Source organism: Trichechus manatus, unplaced genomic scaffold, assembly GCF_000243295.1.
Source record: "Trichechus manatus latirostris isolate Lorelei unplaced genomic scaffold, TriManLat1.0 scaffold00075, whole genome shotgun sequence".
In the NCBI taxonomy this organism is placed as follows: Eukaryota; Metazoa; Chordata; class Mammalia; order Sirenia; family Trichechidae; genus Trichechus; species Trichechus manatus.
This window is the reverse complement of record NW_004444011.1, coordinates 7787000-7802903: the sequence shown is the minus strand read 5'-3', so window position 1 is coordinate 7802903 and position 15904 is coordinate 7787000. Positions and strand designations below refer to the sequence as shown.

Genomic DNA, 15904 nt, shown 5'->3' with positions numbered 1-15904 from the left:
CCAATGTCATAAAACAATATGTATACTACTATTTCATGAGAAACTATTTGTTCTGTAAGCCTTCACCTGAAGTACAATTTAAAAAAAAAAACAAAAAAAAGTTAAGTCTTTATTAGACTTTCCCGCTGGCATAGAGCTTTTCTTTTTCTTGTCACACCTTTACTCTCCTAATTCTTCACATGTACCCAGTCCAAATGGCCAGCACAGGATGTGTGAAGTTTATATTTTCAGCTACATAATTCAACCAAGACCTGGAAAACTTAAAAACAAAATTACTACTGTATGTTATCTTTATCTCTCTAAATGATTGTGGTTCCAACTGCAAATAAAAGGGACCAATTAAAGACTGGAAATAGGACTTAGGAAAAAAATTTTTTTCAGTTAAGACCGTTCACTTTAAAAATAGGAAAAAACAAAAAACTGAATGAAAACATTTTCCTGGAATGGCAACACGTAGAGTCACTGACCTCCACTGAGTAAACTGGCTTATGATAGTAACTGACAATTATATCACACTTTGGATTTTTCAAAGCACTTTCACAAAATGTACGTTACTTAATTGTCCCCAAATTACCCTGTAATATATTTAGATCATTTCTCATTTAGCCCTTTTTTTTTTTTGGTACTTAAGTTAGACACCAAAATGAAGGCCCTGGCTGTGACATTTCAAAACAGGGGGTAGTCTCTGCATTTCTAATATTATTCAATTCTTAGATGCCACGTTGAAAAGCAAGTGGTCATATTTATTGAGGATACACTGCTATAATTTTTTGACAAAACTACAGAAATAACTGAATATTTAAGTAAAAGTAGCAGAAAGTGAAAAATTGATGTTTATCAAATAGCACAAAAGAAATGACAAAATTTAAAGCATTTTTAAGCGCTTAAGACTCTTGCAAAGATGTGCTGCAAGAAAAAGAATTAGCAATATTTGCCAACATTTTAAATATTAATCCCTCATTCATTTATTCAGCACACATTTACTGAGTACCTGGTATGTGGCAAGCACTATTCTAAGCCCTAGTGATTTTGTGTTGAAAGGATTAGTAGTTAGTTCCCTACTCTAATGAAGTACAAATCCTAGAAAACAAATTTTATTTGCTTAGATTAAAAAAAAGCGTGAAGAGAATAGATGCAAATAACCAAAATGAGAAATCAAAGAGGGGACATTACAACTGACCCAACAGAAATAAAGAGAATTACGTCAGAATATTATGAATAACTGTATGGCAACAAACTGGGTAACCCAGATGAAATGCACAAATTCTTAGAAGCACACAACCTACCCAAACTGACTCAAGAGGAAATATCCTTAACAAGTGAAGAGATTGAATCAGTGATCAAAAACCTTCCCCCCACCCCCCAAAAAAAAGTCCTGGACTAGATGGCTTCACTGGGAAATTGTACCAAACATTTATAGAAGAATTGATACCAATACTGTTTTAAACTCTTCCAAAAGATAGAGAAGGAAGGATACTCCCTAATTCATTCTATGAAACAACCATAATCCTGATACTAAAACCAGAAAATGACACCACAAGAAAAGAAAACTATAGGCCAATATCTCTCATGAACATAGATGCAAAAATCCTCAACAAAATACTAGTGAATAGAACCCAAGAGTATATTAAAAGAGTCATACACCATGACCAAGTAGGCTTTATTCCAGGAATGCAGAAATGGTTCAACATTAGCAAATCAATCAATGTAATACACCACATCGATAGAACAAAGGAAAAGAACTACATGATCATCTCTATGGATGCAGAAAAAGCATTTGATAAAATCTAACACCCTTTCTTGATGAAAACCCTAAAGAAGATTGGAACAGAAGGTAAATTCCTCAATATGATTCAGGGCATATATAAAAAATCCTGGGGACTATAAGGAAAAAGATAATCCATATCTTCATAGAGTTCAGTCAACCAAAAAACCAAACCAAATCCATTGTCGTCGAGTTGATTTTGACTCATAGTGACCCTACAGGGCAGAACAGAACTGTCCCATAGGGTTTCCAAGGAGCAGCTGGTGGATTTGAACTGCCGACCTTTTAGTTAGCAGGTGAGCCCTTAACCACTGTGCCACTAGGGCTCCAAGTTCAGTCTAAAGGAAAGAAAATACCTAATGCAGTCGTCAAAGCTAGACTTCCAGAGTGGCAGGGGAAAGAGCAAGGTCAGGGAAGAGAAGGTAATCTCTGAGCTGAGTATAGATGGGAAGAGGGTGCAATCGCCTTTCAGGTAGAAATTTAAAGTGGAAGGGTCAAGGAGTAATAGGAGTATCCAGGTGAAGATTTTAGCTGGCACTAAATCAGAGACACTCTCATATTCTATGCAAAGGGCTTTGCATTTTATCCTGACAGAAGAGGCAATACTTTGGCAAAGAACTATTCCGATAACCCAAGCAAGGGATCTAGTACTCAGTTACCTTCAAGTCAACTCGAAATCATGGAGACCCCATGTGTGTCAGAGTTGAACTGTGCTCCATAAGGTTTTCAAAGGATGATTTTTCAGAAGTAGACTGATCTCCAGGCCTTTCTTCTGAGGCATCTCTGGGTGGATTCAAACCTCCAACCTTTTAGTTAGCAGCCAAGTGCATTAACCATTTGCACCACCCAGCTAATTCAAGCAAGGTATACCCATTGCTGTCAAGTTGATGCTGACTCATAGTGACCCTATATGACAGAGCAGAACTGCCCCATAATGTTCCCAAGGCTGTAATCTTAATGGAAGCAGACTGCCGTTATCTTTCTCCCTCAGAGCGGCTGGTGGGTTCAAAATGCTACCTTTCAGTTAGCAGCTAAGCACTTAACTACTGTGCCACCAGGGCTCCTTCAAGCAAGGTAAAGGAGGGTCTAAATTAAGGAGGTGACATGAAAGATAAAGTACAAATTATCATGCTATACATTCTCAGAGATACAAAAACTAAATTGAAAAAGACATGGATGGCCTTTGCCTTCATCAGGTTAAAGAGGTAAGACACACAGACACATGAAATGCTAATTGAAACCAAAAGGTAAAAGATGATGTGTAAAATGAGTGATACAGACCATAGTACTATAGTAAAAAGCACTATAATAGTTTAGAGACAAGGAAGATTGCTATAGCTGATGTCTGAGTGCGTGTCTAGGGAAAGGGTGTCATTTACAAATAGTGTGAAATTGTTCCAAACAAGGGGAATGACTCATGCAAAAGCCCAGAGCAGAGGTAGTAGTCAAGTCTAAAAGAAATGGAAGAATAGTGTTGAAAAGTAGTGAAAGACAAGGTGAAAAATAATTTAGGAGCAGATTGAAGAGGTCCTTAGAGTCACGATTAAAGGGTTTGGGAGATTAGACTTTATCCTACTCAAAGTGGAGGCCCAAGGAAAGTTTTTTTCAGTAGGGTCATAATTAGGGTCTTGATGAAAAAGATATTTTAGAAAGACTTGTCTGGTGACATTGTTTAAGATACAATGGAAGGAATGGAAAGAGCCTGGAAGGAGATAAGGCCAATTAGGAGGCTACTGCAATAACTCAGGGAAGATAAGTGCCTGAACACAGCAGGCTTAGAAAAGAAAGGTACGGGAAAAACGGGTTTCATGAAGGAAGAAACTCCAGAAATTGTTTGCTAGATTCTTGGTTTCCAAAAAGAAGTTGTATGTGTTAATTCTTTTATTACAGGGGCCCTTCCCAAATCTCTCCTTTAAACAATGCCATTTTTACAACCACAGTTCTTGTACTTACACAAGTAATTACTAGTCTGGGATGTATTTGTTTCTTTAAGTGACTGTGGCTAAAAAAATTGAGAATAAAAAGAAAAGATCAACCTCTGAAGTTCTGTCCTACATGGAAAAATAAAGCAAAACCAGGTGTGTAGGGGAAACCATGGATTTCAAAACACAAAAGGACCAAGAGGTAATTTTCCGTACATTTTTCTCATGAAAGTATTAAGTATTCCTCGTAGAAATACTTTCCCTTTCAGCGGATCTAATTAAACGAGGTACGTCAAAGTGTTTCAAAATGAATGAAGCATTCATACATGTGTTAGGAATTGTAAGAAAAATACGTGCTATTTCCCTATCATTTTCTTTGACATGTTTGATCCTTGCCTTTAAAGATAATGTGACTGACCCACTATTACCTAGGAATACACTGGAACTACTGATTGGGATGAGTTGGAGATAAGGTACAGTCAATTAAAGCAACATATAGATTCACTCTGTGAAAACACTAGCCTTAAATCTAAGGGCTTAAATCTAAATTACTGGCTCCATAACCAACCACCTGAGTTAACGAATCCAATTACGAGTTATAACAAAAAAGAGGACCTCATTCTCCTTCCATACTACTTAGTGTACTGGACTTTACTACTCAAAATTAGAAGCTTTCACATCAAATTTTCATTAGTCATAAAATATTTATGCTTCCTATATAAGGAATAAAATTAACCAATCTATTTCAATATTGAATGACTTTCTAAATTTTACCTTTCTTACCTTTTAAAAAAAAAAAGTTTTCTGAATACAAAAAAGAAAGGAAAATCCTTCTGTGTCAGTTGTTCGGGTTAATATAAGACCTAATTGCCTCATACTCTATAATTTTGCCACCAGTTTACAATTAGCATGCATTTCTCATGCATGAGCTGACCCAATTACATAACAAATTTCGCCTTTGGGGATTTCTCTTGACTGCTTGTCTTCTGTCCACCATACAACTCAATTTCACACTGTCAGCAGCCTGAACATGGTTACGGTCAATCTCTGTCAAAATGATTTATTTAAATTACAAACAGAAACCAAATCCCTAGATAATTAACCCTACCCTCATGCTTACCCTTAACACTCAACCTAACTCTGAATCAAATCTTTTAACAGTCCACAGACACTGCTATTCAATTATTAGGCAATATTTAGTTCCAATAATCTAATATTTTTTAAGCCAACTCACAAAATCGCAGGGAACTAAATCAGCAGTATCCATGTGAGCTTATTAATGTGCATATAATTTATTTTACATTCTAAGAATTCAATTAAAAATGATGTATCTGTAAAAAAAAAACAAAAAAACTAAAAATAAGTACATTTCAGTCTCAAACTACAGAGACACTACTTTTCCCACAATATTGAAAAGGCTCCAATCTTAGCTTTTCTTGTAAAGCAAGTCAGCATTTCTTATGAATGGGGATGCTAAACTGAACACAGGAGGAAAAGAGCTATTTGGGAAACAGGATAGATAACCAAAATTATAGATAATGACAGTGTAAGGGAAAGTATATAGGGCAGGTGAAAATGCTATTGTCTGCATTGTCTGTGGGCCAATGATCTAAGGAAAGCGGGTTCTAAGATTTCAACTGCAGCCATCACACATAGGCACATGTGCAGGCAGACACGCAGATACACACACACACACACACACACACACACACACACACACACTCAGACATGCACAATTATTTCCTGTATGATTCAGAGACAGGCACAAATCCTGACAAATCAAATAATGATATACTTTTTTTTTCATTCCATTTGTAAAACACATGATTTTTGTCATAAATTTTTTTCCTTCTTTTTCATATGACAGTTCTCCTCCTAAAATAAATTAGAAAATAAATACCTAGTTTTTATCTACAGCACAAAGATTATAAAAGTCTCTCTAGTGTTTCACTTTATCATTTATTTTACAATTTATCCACAGACTGTCTCAGCTAATTGGAAGTGCGGTTTATATTCGTGTGTAAACAGGTAGAACGAAAGATGCCAATAATCTTCTCAAGGCTAGACTGAGTCCTTTGGATAAACGTGCAGCGGTGATTCTGCTTGGCAATACTGCTGCAGGTAACTTGTAGGCACTACTTATAAACTTAAAGGTGGTAACCACCTGAAATTAGAAACAGCCTAGGCAATTACCCACAAGAAGCAGAACTATAACAGTAATGGATTAATGGTTTTTAAAATGCTGAAAGACACAGGCATTCCTCAATTCATGTTTGTGCAATGTCCATTAAGAACATTTTCCTAAAATATTTCTAAATAAAATGTGGAGATATACTAGGATACTTCTGTCATTTGTGATTTTACACCCTAGAATGGGGGAAGGCAGGGGGAGGCCTTAGGTGACCTAATTATGAAAATCTGTCGGGCAGACCTTATTGGCGCAAAGCCCCTAGTCAGCACTGCCCACAACGGCTGCCATGTTTCCTTCTGCTGCATAGGCACACTTTAAGCAAAACCTGGGCTTCTCAACATTATTTCAACCAAGTGGTTTGGCTGGATTTCTTGGCTTCCCATAGGAAGAGTCCCAAGTCTAATACTCCATCTTATAAGCAACCAGTCAAACTCCATCTGAATATTAATATATTAAATAAAATGAAGACATCTTCTGGAATTTTGTGAAACAAAAAAATCTTTTAAATTTTAGAAACCAGGTTCTGTTTCTTTGCAACCATTCAGTAAATTCTGAAACCCTGTCTCTTTTCTTGTTCTTCCTACAGCTATACTAAGTGGGTAACACAGCAGAAGAATTTTAAATTGCAGTATTTAATAAATCACCCATGTTCAATACTTTGTCATTATAGATACCAGAAGAAAGAAGCCAGGGCTTACCCACTCTAACCCCTTTCATTACACACACAATTTGAAATTTACAGTTGCATTTTATTCCATACCTCATAACATATGCAGGCTTAGCGAGTATTTCCAAATGATGTAGAAACCTGGATAAATGAATATGAGTAGCTGAAAAAATATCATAATACTGACACAGACACGAGCAATCAAAAACACCTATTCATCCATAACATATTACCCAAAATACCTAGAAGCTGTCATTAAATCCACTGTTTTATGTCTTTATACCTTCTTGAGGCCAAAAGCAATTAAAGGTAGTTTAGAAAGATCCACACAATATTGAAAGATTGAAAAAAACTAAAAACAAATGAGAAAATAAAGCAAAGAGAAAAATAAGGATTGCAAACAAAGACCTCTGATTTAGTCAGCCTATGCTCAACTTGGAGCACCAATGTAAGGCTCACAAGTCTCCTAACCCTTATCATTTTTAGAGGACTCAGCTCCATTCTGGCCTCTCTAGCAGGAAAATTCTGGTGTCTCTCCCATTTGGACATGTTCTCAACCTTCTTCCTCTCAAAACAGACACAAATACCTGTCTTGATTTGGCCAATATATTTCAGTGTCTGGGTTAATTTAAAAGTAATATGGAAAACCGGACTAGCCGAAGTACCACCTGGGTGAGCAATGCCAAGTTTCTCAAAGAAAAATATTCCTGAGTACAGTAATTTGGAAAACCTTATGAGGTAACAGTGTTCATGAAGTTGTAGCCTTCGAAATGACTAAGAAGTTCACTAGACCTAGAATGTTTAACAGTCTCCCCTATTCAGGAGTAGTTCCCAAACAGTAATATTGTGAAATCTATATTTTTTACTGCTATCCAAACATTAACAGGCCTCATTACGGCTAAAAGAACTACTTTTAAGATTGCTATGGTTACTAACATCTAGACAATGCAAAAAGTGTCTTTAAAAAAGGTTTTGTTTAAATTATATGCTCAATCTAAATGATATTTTGTATATACCGCTTTGTATATGATAAATATAGATAAATACGTACCTGAATTATGGAGTTTTTTGCATAATTAAGAATGAATCTGCAAACGACCTCTGGTATTGAATAAAATGTATATTCCTGCTAATGATAAAGGTTGATGAAATGATCAGCTCTTTTCTTATTAAATATGAATACTGACTGAATTTGAATATAAATAAAAATGCTTACCTTGAAACCAACTGCAATCCTTATGTTATGTGTCATGTGGGTTTCTTAAGGAGATATGTTTATTTCTTTATGAAATAAATTTCTGTGATAGTTGAAGATTTATGATATAAATTTTGCTTTCTGCAGCATTTTTCTGATCTTTTTTTTTTTTTAAAAAAGTTCTCCAGAGATAAACCAAAGAAATAAACTCTACTGAATATAATTGCCGATAGGATATAGCTCTAATTGCATGTCATTTTAAAAAGCGAAAATACGTTATTGATTTAAGGAAAGAATGAAAAGGAAGAAGAGGTGAGAGGGATAACCTTCAGTATCCATGACTGGTGTGTTGTTGGGATGGGATGTTATAAAGAGTGAGGGACAAAGTCATACATCCTTAAAATTCAGCCCTTCCTCTTCAAAGGAAAAAGTCCTTATTCATATAAAATGTTCAAACAATGGGTAAACCTTAGGGAATATGGCAAAACAAATTATTTACTCTGCCTGCTCCCACCCCCTAAATAAATTTTTAAAACATCAAATAATTCCATTTTTGAATTTTTGACAATTTTTCTCAAAGTATATATAAATCTATCTGTAAATTGTCATTTTTTAAAATATACATATATACCATGATGATAGTTAACACAACAGTGAGTTTATAATACATTTCTTGGAAATTAAAACTACATCATTTATAAAATCTACATATACAAATTTTAATGACTGTACATATGACACACAAAATATACTTCTCGTGAAAAATGGTATGATTTTCACATGTTTGCTCATACTTTATATCATGTACACAGTTGTTGATATTAATGCATATTTCCTCTTGGATATCTAACACAGAAGTAATTTTTTTCTGGAAAAGAATACATTTTGACACACTTCTTATTATACTTTGCAAGAAAAATAATTACACATATGAACTACAAAAATTGAGAAGAGAAGTTTATCCACCTTTATTGTACCGAATTAATACTTTTGAATCCCTAACACGTTCTGAACTTCTGTTAGTCTCAATTTTCAGTTTCAAGAAAAATTCATCACTGAATAAGATGAGCTTTCAAGCGCAAAGCAATTGTACATACAAATGTCTACTTTAAAAAGTGGATGTAATACCGCACTTGAGCAAATATCTATATTTAAAGTATGAAATCTAATACATGCATAATTAGCAAATACACAATTTTTCCAAGATTCCTAGCTTTATATGTATATTTTGTATGCTTATCTACAGCAGACATTAACTATCAGGTTTTTACATTTAATTATAAAAGTCCTACTTTGGAAAAAATCAAAAGCTGAGAACCACTCAAAATGGAACAAGCAGATACTGTATTACAATAACACTTTTAACAGCAGTGACTTTTTCTGAATACACATTTATTTCTTATTCTAATGATTAATGCCTTAGGCTCTAGATAACTGTGATGAAATCAAAGGGAAGAAATATACTAGGTGAAGCTGGCATATTTTATGATACACTGAGTATAAGATGTATACCATAGCAACAAGTACACTCCTAAGTCACCCAGTCTCACTTTCTCATTCAGAAACACAGGTTGGGTTATGGTGTCACTGAGTAAATGGTCACCTACGTTACTGATTTGTTCCTGAGTCCTCTTCAGCCTCTGTAGTTCAGGAGTGTCTGTAACAATGCTGAAGCCCCTTCCTTTGCTTTCTTCAAAATCTCTTTTGTACTTGACCTAACAGAAGGGGGAAAGTAAAGGAAAGAAAGAAAAATAAACAAAGGAATTACAAATCCCAGTTAGGATGCGCCTCGAGCCAAAGAAGCTGATAAAGCTGGAGCAAGGCTTCAAACACAGCTCTATACAGAAGGAGGCAGAACTGAGAGCCAGCAGAGCATAACGGGCAAACGTAGTCTCTGGAGCCAGACTACCTGGTTTGCATCCCAGCTCCTCCACTTACCATTTGTGTCACCTTAGGCAAGTTATTTAACCACTCTGTGTCTTGATGGTCTCATTTGTAAAATGGTGACAGTCATGATGATGATGATGATAATGGCTATTTTATAGGTTGTAAGGATAGGAACAGGGCGATCAGTGGTTCAGTGGTAAAATTCTTGCTTTCTATGCGGGAGACCCAGGTTCCATTTCCAGCCAATGCACCTCACATGTATCCGCCACTCATCTGTCCGTGGAGGTTTGTGTGCTGCTATGGTGCTGAACAGGTTTCAGCAGTGCTTCCAGACTAAGACTAGGAAGAAAAGCCTGGCAATCTACTTTTGAAAATCAGCCAGTGAAAACCCTATGGGTCACAACATCTGATCAGCAATCAATCATGGGGACAGAGCAGGACTGGGTAGCATTTTATTCTGTTGTGCATGAGGTCACTATGAGTTGGAGGTTGACTCGACAGTAGCTAACAACAACAAGGATTGGACCAAATGACTTAATATATGTACCTGGCATACAGCAAACAAGTAAGTCCTCCATAATAGTTGTTATTATTATCATCATTATTATTATTATTACTGCTACTAAAGAAAAGACTGTGGGAAAAGAAAGTGAAATCTTCTGCTCTAGTGGTAGTCCTGTCAGTCAAAAAGCATCATTTTGAGCTTGGACTGCCCTATGGAGGAGGTAGATATACTAAATCATCAACAGCCCTGTCCTTAAGAAGTTTTCATTCTATTTCATAAAACAAAACATATGGATATGATTATAAAATGTCATACTGCCATATGTCAAGTATGTAAATACTTACGAAAGCATTTATAAAATAGACTACATGTAGAGATTAAAACCACCACCCGTCCGTCAGTTTGTTGTACTGTGGTGGCTTGCATGTCGCTATGATTTTGGAAGCTGTGCCACCAGTATTTCAAATACCAGTAGGGTCACCCGTGGTGGACAGGTTTTAGCAGAGCTTCCAGGCTAAGATTAGGGAGAAAGGCCTGGTGATCTACTTACAAAAATTAGCCGGTAAAAACCTTATGGATCATAACAGAATATTGTCCAATATAGTGCTAGAAGATAAGCCCCCTACGTTGGAAGGCATTCAAAATACACAGTGGCCTCAAGCAAACCAACAATCATGAAGATGGTGCAAGACTAGCCAATGCTTGTTCTGTTGTATATAATGTCACCACAAGTCGCAGCCGACTCAATGACAACTAACAACAACAACAGAGATTAAAAAGCTTTTTTGCACATGTCCTCAGCATACTGTCTGCTGAAGTACCTAAGATTGTTTAGGTATTTAAATATACCTCTTTTCTAATTACAATCCAGTGAAACTAAATTTTACAGTTTCCTCAGGGGACTAGAACAGTTATGCTTAATCTTACAGAGCCCCATCTCCTATTATTAGAATAAGGATAATAACTGTTACCACAGTTAAATATTCTTCTTGTTAATCACTGAAATGGTTACATCGCTTGGGCTGTTCTTATTTTTTTAAAGCCTAAATATCAAGAAATATGGGAACATTTTTTGATAACCTATGTAAATCCTCCTTTTATATTCACAATTGTTGTTTTTGTTGTTATTGTGTGCCATCAAGTCGATTCAAACTCCTAGCAACCCCACAGAACGAGCAGAACTGCCCCAAAGGGTTTCCTAGGCTGTAATCTTTACAGGGGAGCTCAGCTGCTAAGCAAAAGGTCAGCAGTTCGAATCTACCAGCTGCTCCTTGGAAACTCTATAAGTCAGTTCTACTCTGTCCTATAGGGTCACTAGGAGTCAGAATCAACTCGACAGTAACAGGTTTGGGGTTTTTTCTGTTTTTTTTTTTTGTTTAATAAAAATACAATTCTGTAAGCGTAGATTTCTGTAAAAGTTTGAAAAGTCAGCTGAGCATACAGTGCCTGTTTTTGTTTAGTCACATCTGTATTTAAATACTCAATTCTCTTAGGCATCACTGTCCTTGAGGCTAATGAAATATTTTTTTATCAGAAGATCTTAGAAGAAAAAAAATAAATCCCAGATTATGACAAATACAAAGATCTAGATACTCTCATCAATTCTACTTTAAGAACATCTAATTTTCTCTCCATATTTTCATTTAAATTTATAAAAGTGCTAAAACCTTACTTTAACTATTTCCATGAAGAAAAGGTCAAACAAACTGGACTATTTTTCTTCCAGAGAAAGCACTGAATGAGATTAGCCTTCTAACCCTCCATTTCTCGGCATCTGTGAAGATATATACACAAAAGGTACATTCCCAGCATTTTATGCCTAGCTGAGCAGGGAAGCCATTTAGCTTTGTATGAAGTATGCACTAGGGCACACAGTACTAAAATAATAAAAGTAAGAAAGATAAGGCTGTAATAGCAATTGGCACGAAGAAATAAAGAAAAATCTATAAACCAAGGTCTAACATCCCAAACACCTATTTCAGAGAAGGTACACTTACAAAATCTTCTTGTTATTGGTTTGTTGTTGTTTCTTGTTTTTTTTTTTTTAAACCACAATTTCCAAAGATGTGAAAAGAAAAGCCAGTGAATTCCAGAATCGTGTGTTTTGAGCTGATTACCATTCCACAGTGCTTTCCACATTCACGAGACACAAACGAATCATTTGATTTTTGCTTGCCTAGTGAAGTGACTAGTTTTAAAGGGTGCACAATCAGCTCTGTAAACTGTTTGCAGAGTTTTAGAAGATGATTATTCCTTTTTAAAAATGATGTGAAACACACCTAATTTCATGTACTCAGTACCAACTCAAGCACCAACCCACCCCATACGTCTTTACTGCGCACAGGGAGCTTTCGAGCCATTAGTCAGTCCCTCTCTTTTCTATAATCCCGCTCAATTTACAGCCTATCTATCTGTTGTTATTAGTTGCAATCAAGTCGACTCCTACTCATGGTGATGTCATATATATCAGAATGATACATTGCCCAGTCCTGTGGCATACGCACAATCGTTGGTATATTTGACTCATTGCTGCGGCTAATGAGTCAATCCATCTCATGGAGGGTTTCGCTCATTTTCGCTGACCCTCTACCTTACCAGACACGACATCCTTTTCTTGAGATTGGTCTACTTAGGTCTCATTTTCAATGTTACATGTGATGGTTTACTGGTCATACATAGTCTGATTCTGAGAGACAAGAGGATATAAGCATAGATCAGAAGACAGGGGGAAGTAGGAAGATTTCTCTTTCCAATCTCATGTGTTTCCTTTGCCCTCAGAACATGATCCCCTCCAGCCAATGAGAACACTGCACCCTTGGGCCCAGTAGTTGATCTAGGAGGGGCACATAATCCACAACATGGCCATGATCCTTAGCTCATGGCAGGAACTTCTGGGAAAGGAGTGCTGTTTCCATGGGTCTGGCTAATTTGGTAGGCTGTAAATCTGGAGCTGCTGACCATCATCTGGCTACCACTCAATAATAATGAAGGCAACACAGAATCAAGCAAAGCAAGAGATCAAGAAGGATCCCTGCAACATCCTGATACCAAAGCTATGAAAAGACACAAGAAAACTACAGACCAATATCTTTTATGAACATAGATGCAAAAATTCTCAACAAAATACTAGCAAATGAAATTCAAAAAAATATTAAATGGATTATACACCAGGACCAAGTGGGATTTATCCCAGGAAGGCAAGGGTAGATCAACGTTAGAAAATCAATCAATGTAATACACCACATTAACAGAACAAAGGAAAAGAACCACATGATCATCCCAATTGATGCAGAAAAACCATTTAACAAAACCCAACACCCTTCCTTTCATGATAAGAACACTCAACAAGAAAGATTCCTGACAACAGCATTTGAGCACCGGGATCTAACATTCCCTTAAGCCAGAAACACCAAGCTTGTCAGTTAAATGAGCTAAGAACGCCCTCCCTTTTGCAACCAAAAGAATTCTAATTAATACACCCTCCCATCGTGCCTAAAATGTATATATACATGTACGGCATTCCTATAAATATTAACAAGTGAATTTCCCCACTTTGCTTCTATTCTCCAGTTCATCCTATTTGTGATGTAAGATTTAATAATTTGCAAAAACAGAAGATTGTATCATGAAAATAGCACTGCCTTTAGCAGACAAGAGACTAGAATTCTCATCACTTACCAACCACATCACAGGTCTCGTCAATTTTCTGAGCCAAAGTTTCCTCATCTCTAATTAAGGGTTCTAGTACCTGCGTAACTAACAAGGCTGTTGAGAGGACTGAATGAAGTAAAGCACAGGAAGGAATGTCAAAAAGTATAACATACTGTGCAAATGCCCAGTATGATAATCATCATGTTAGTTTCACTTTACTTGAAAGGGTTATATAAGGTGTGTCATAAGATGTGGGAAAGAACAGTTTTACAGCAATCAGAAATATCACGGTTAACAAAGCAAAACAGTACCATATTAATTTAAGTCAGTTATTAGTTTACCTTCAAAAATTTTGCTAAAGTTATTACAGAATAGAAATTTATTTAGATGGATATGTGCCAACGAGTCAGACCCCTAAAAAACACCTTGGATATGTCATGTGGTGACCACACAGGTGGAAATGAATCCTGCAATCCCAGCTGTGCATGTGCTAGGAGACAATCTGTCCTTGTGAAGAGTCACAAAGCAGGCTATGCTCATCCCTCTTTCTTCCTGCCCCTGTCCCATATGAAATAAAATCTATTTCTTCACCAAAGCTCAGCCCCACTGGTGCTCTTCTGTGAAGCTAGACTGGCCTCCTCCCAGTACTGAGCACCCTATAGCTTTACATCTACCTATTAGAGTATTTGCAAATGGTTAATGTGTTCAGCTGCTAACCAAAAGGTTGGAGGTTCGAGTTCACCCAGAGGCACCTCAGAAGAAATGCCTGGCAATCTACTGCTGAAAAATCAGATATTGGAAACCCTACAGAGCACAGTTCTCATGGGGTCACCATGAGTTGGAATCATCTCGACAGCAACTGCTGTTAGACCATTTATCACACAGTATTTCCATCAAGATTGCATCATGGTCTCCAACACCAAAATACATACAAGTCAGGGGTGAAGGCAAAGTCTTATTCATCTTTGCAATCTCAGAACTCAGCATAGCACCTGACTCATAGGAGTTGCTCTATAAATGTTTAAGAAAGGGAAGAAGGAAGGGAAGAAAGATGAGGGACAGAAGCAGGGAAGGAGGAGAGATTGCTCCCAGTTGCAGAGGTAAGAGACGAATCTCATATTCAGGGAATGGAAAATGTCTCTGTTGGTTGCAGCGTCTGATAGAGGGGAGGAACATTAGGAAGAAGGATGGCTAGGGAAAAACTGGGAGATTAAGCTAAAACAAACATAGATCTTGACCAAATTTTTAAATAAATTACTAGTAATAGTACTTTTATACATTAACTTACTCAGCATTAACTCAACAATTATTTATTGAGCCTCATGTAAGATTCCCTTATAAGCTCCTGCTCCTCTTCCAGCAAAAATGCCTTTCCTTCCCTTGTGCTTCAGCACTGGATATAAAATTATCATCTCTGCTCTCTTATCCACTCTTTTTTCTTTGTAAAAGTACTTCATGATGACTCCATGAATCACAATAGCAGGAACATCATTCTCTGGAATCTCCCCCTCAAATGTTTATTTATTCAATCCACTGTTCATTCAACAAATATTTATTTATTGAGCACCTAATATGTGCCAAGTACTGTTCGAAGTGTGGGGACAATGCAGCAAGGAAATCAATGACCCCTGGCTCATGGAGCTTACACATTACAGTGTAGAAGAGACAGAAAATACACAAGACGTGTGCGCACGTGTGTGTGTGCGTGCGTGTGTGTAGAGAGAGAGAAACGGGGGGGGGGAGGAGAGACAGAAAGGATAAATGGTTCCTTAGTGATAAATGGAGCCCTAGTGGTGCAGTGGTTAAAGCGCTTGGCTGCCAACCGACAGTTTGGTGGTTCAAACCCACCAGACGTGGCAGTCTGTTTCCATAAAGATTACAGCCTTGGAAACCCTATGGGATAGTTCTTTTGTCCTACAGGGTCACTATGAGTCAGTATAGACTCGACGGCAGTGGCTGAGTGATAAGTGCCAAGGAGAAAAATAAACAGAAAAGTTGGATGAAAACTGTCAAGAGGCCTACCATTTTAGACACGGTGGTCAGGGAAGGCCCCAATGAGAAGGTGATGTTTGAAGAAGACCTGAAGAAAGTGAGGGAGTGAGCCACACGGATATCTTCGAG

General features: G+C 36.9%; 1 protein-coding gene across 2 annotated transcripts in view; it reads right to left on the bottom strand.

The window, feature by feature from the left end:
- The window catches only part of NEBL (nebulette), a 510414-nt gene that overhangs the window by 221515 nt on the left and 272995 nt on the right, over positions 1-15904 (bottom strand). Inside the window, exon 4 of one of the 2 annotated variants that reach the window (XM_023735056.1) lies at positions 9348-9455. In XM_023735056.1, coding sequence (XP_023590824.1) covers positions 9348-9455 — 108 coding nt within the window. Of the gene's footprint in view, positions 1-2424; positions 2560-9347; positions 9456-15904 lie in introns of those variants that run through there. The other variant, XM_004380542.2, reaches the window with a different exon arrangement.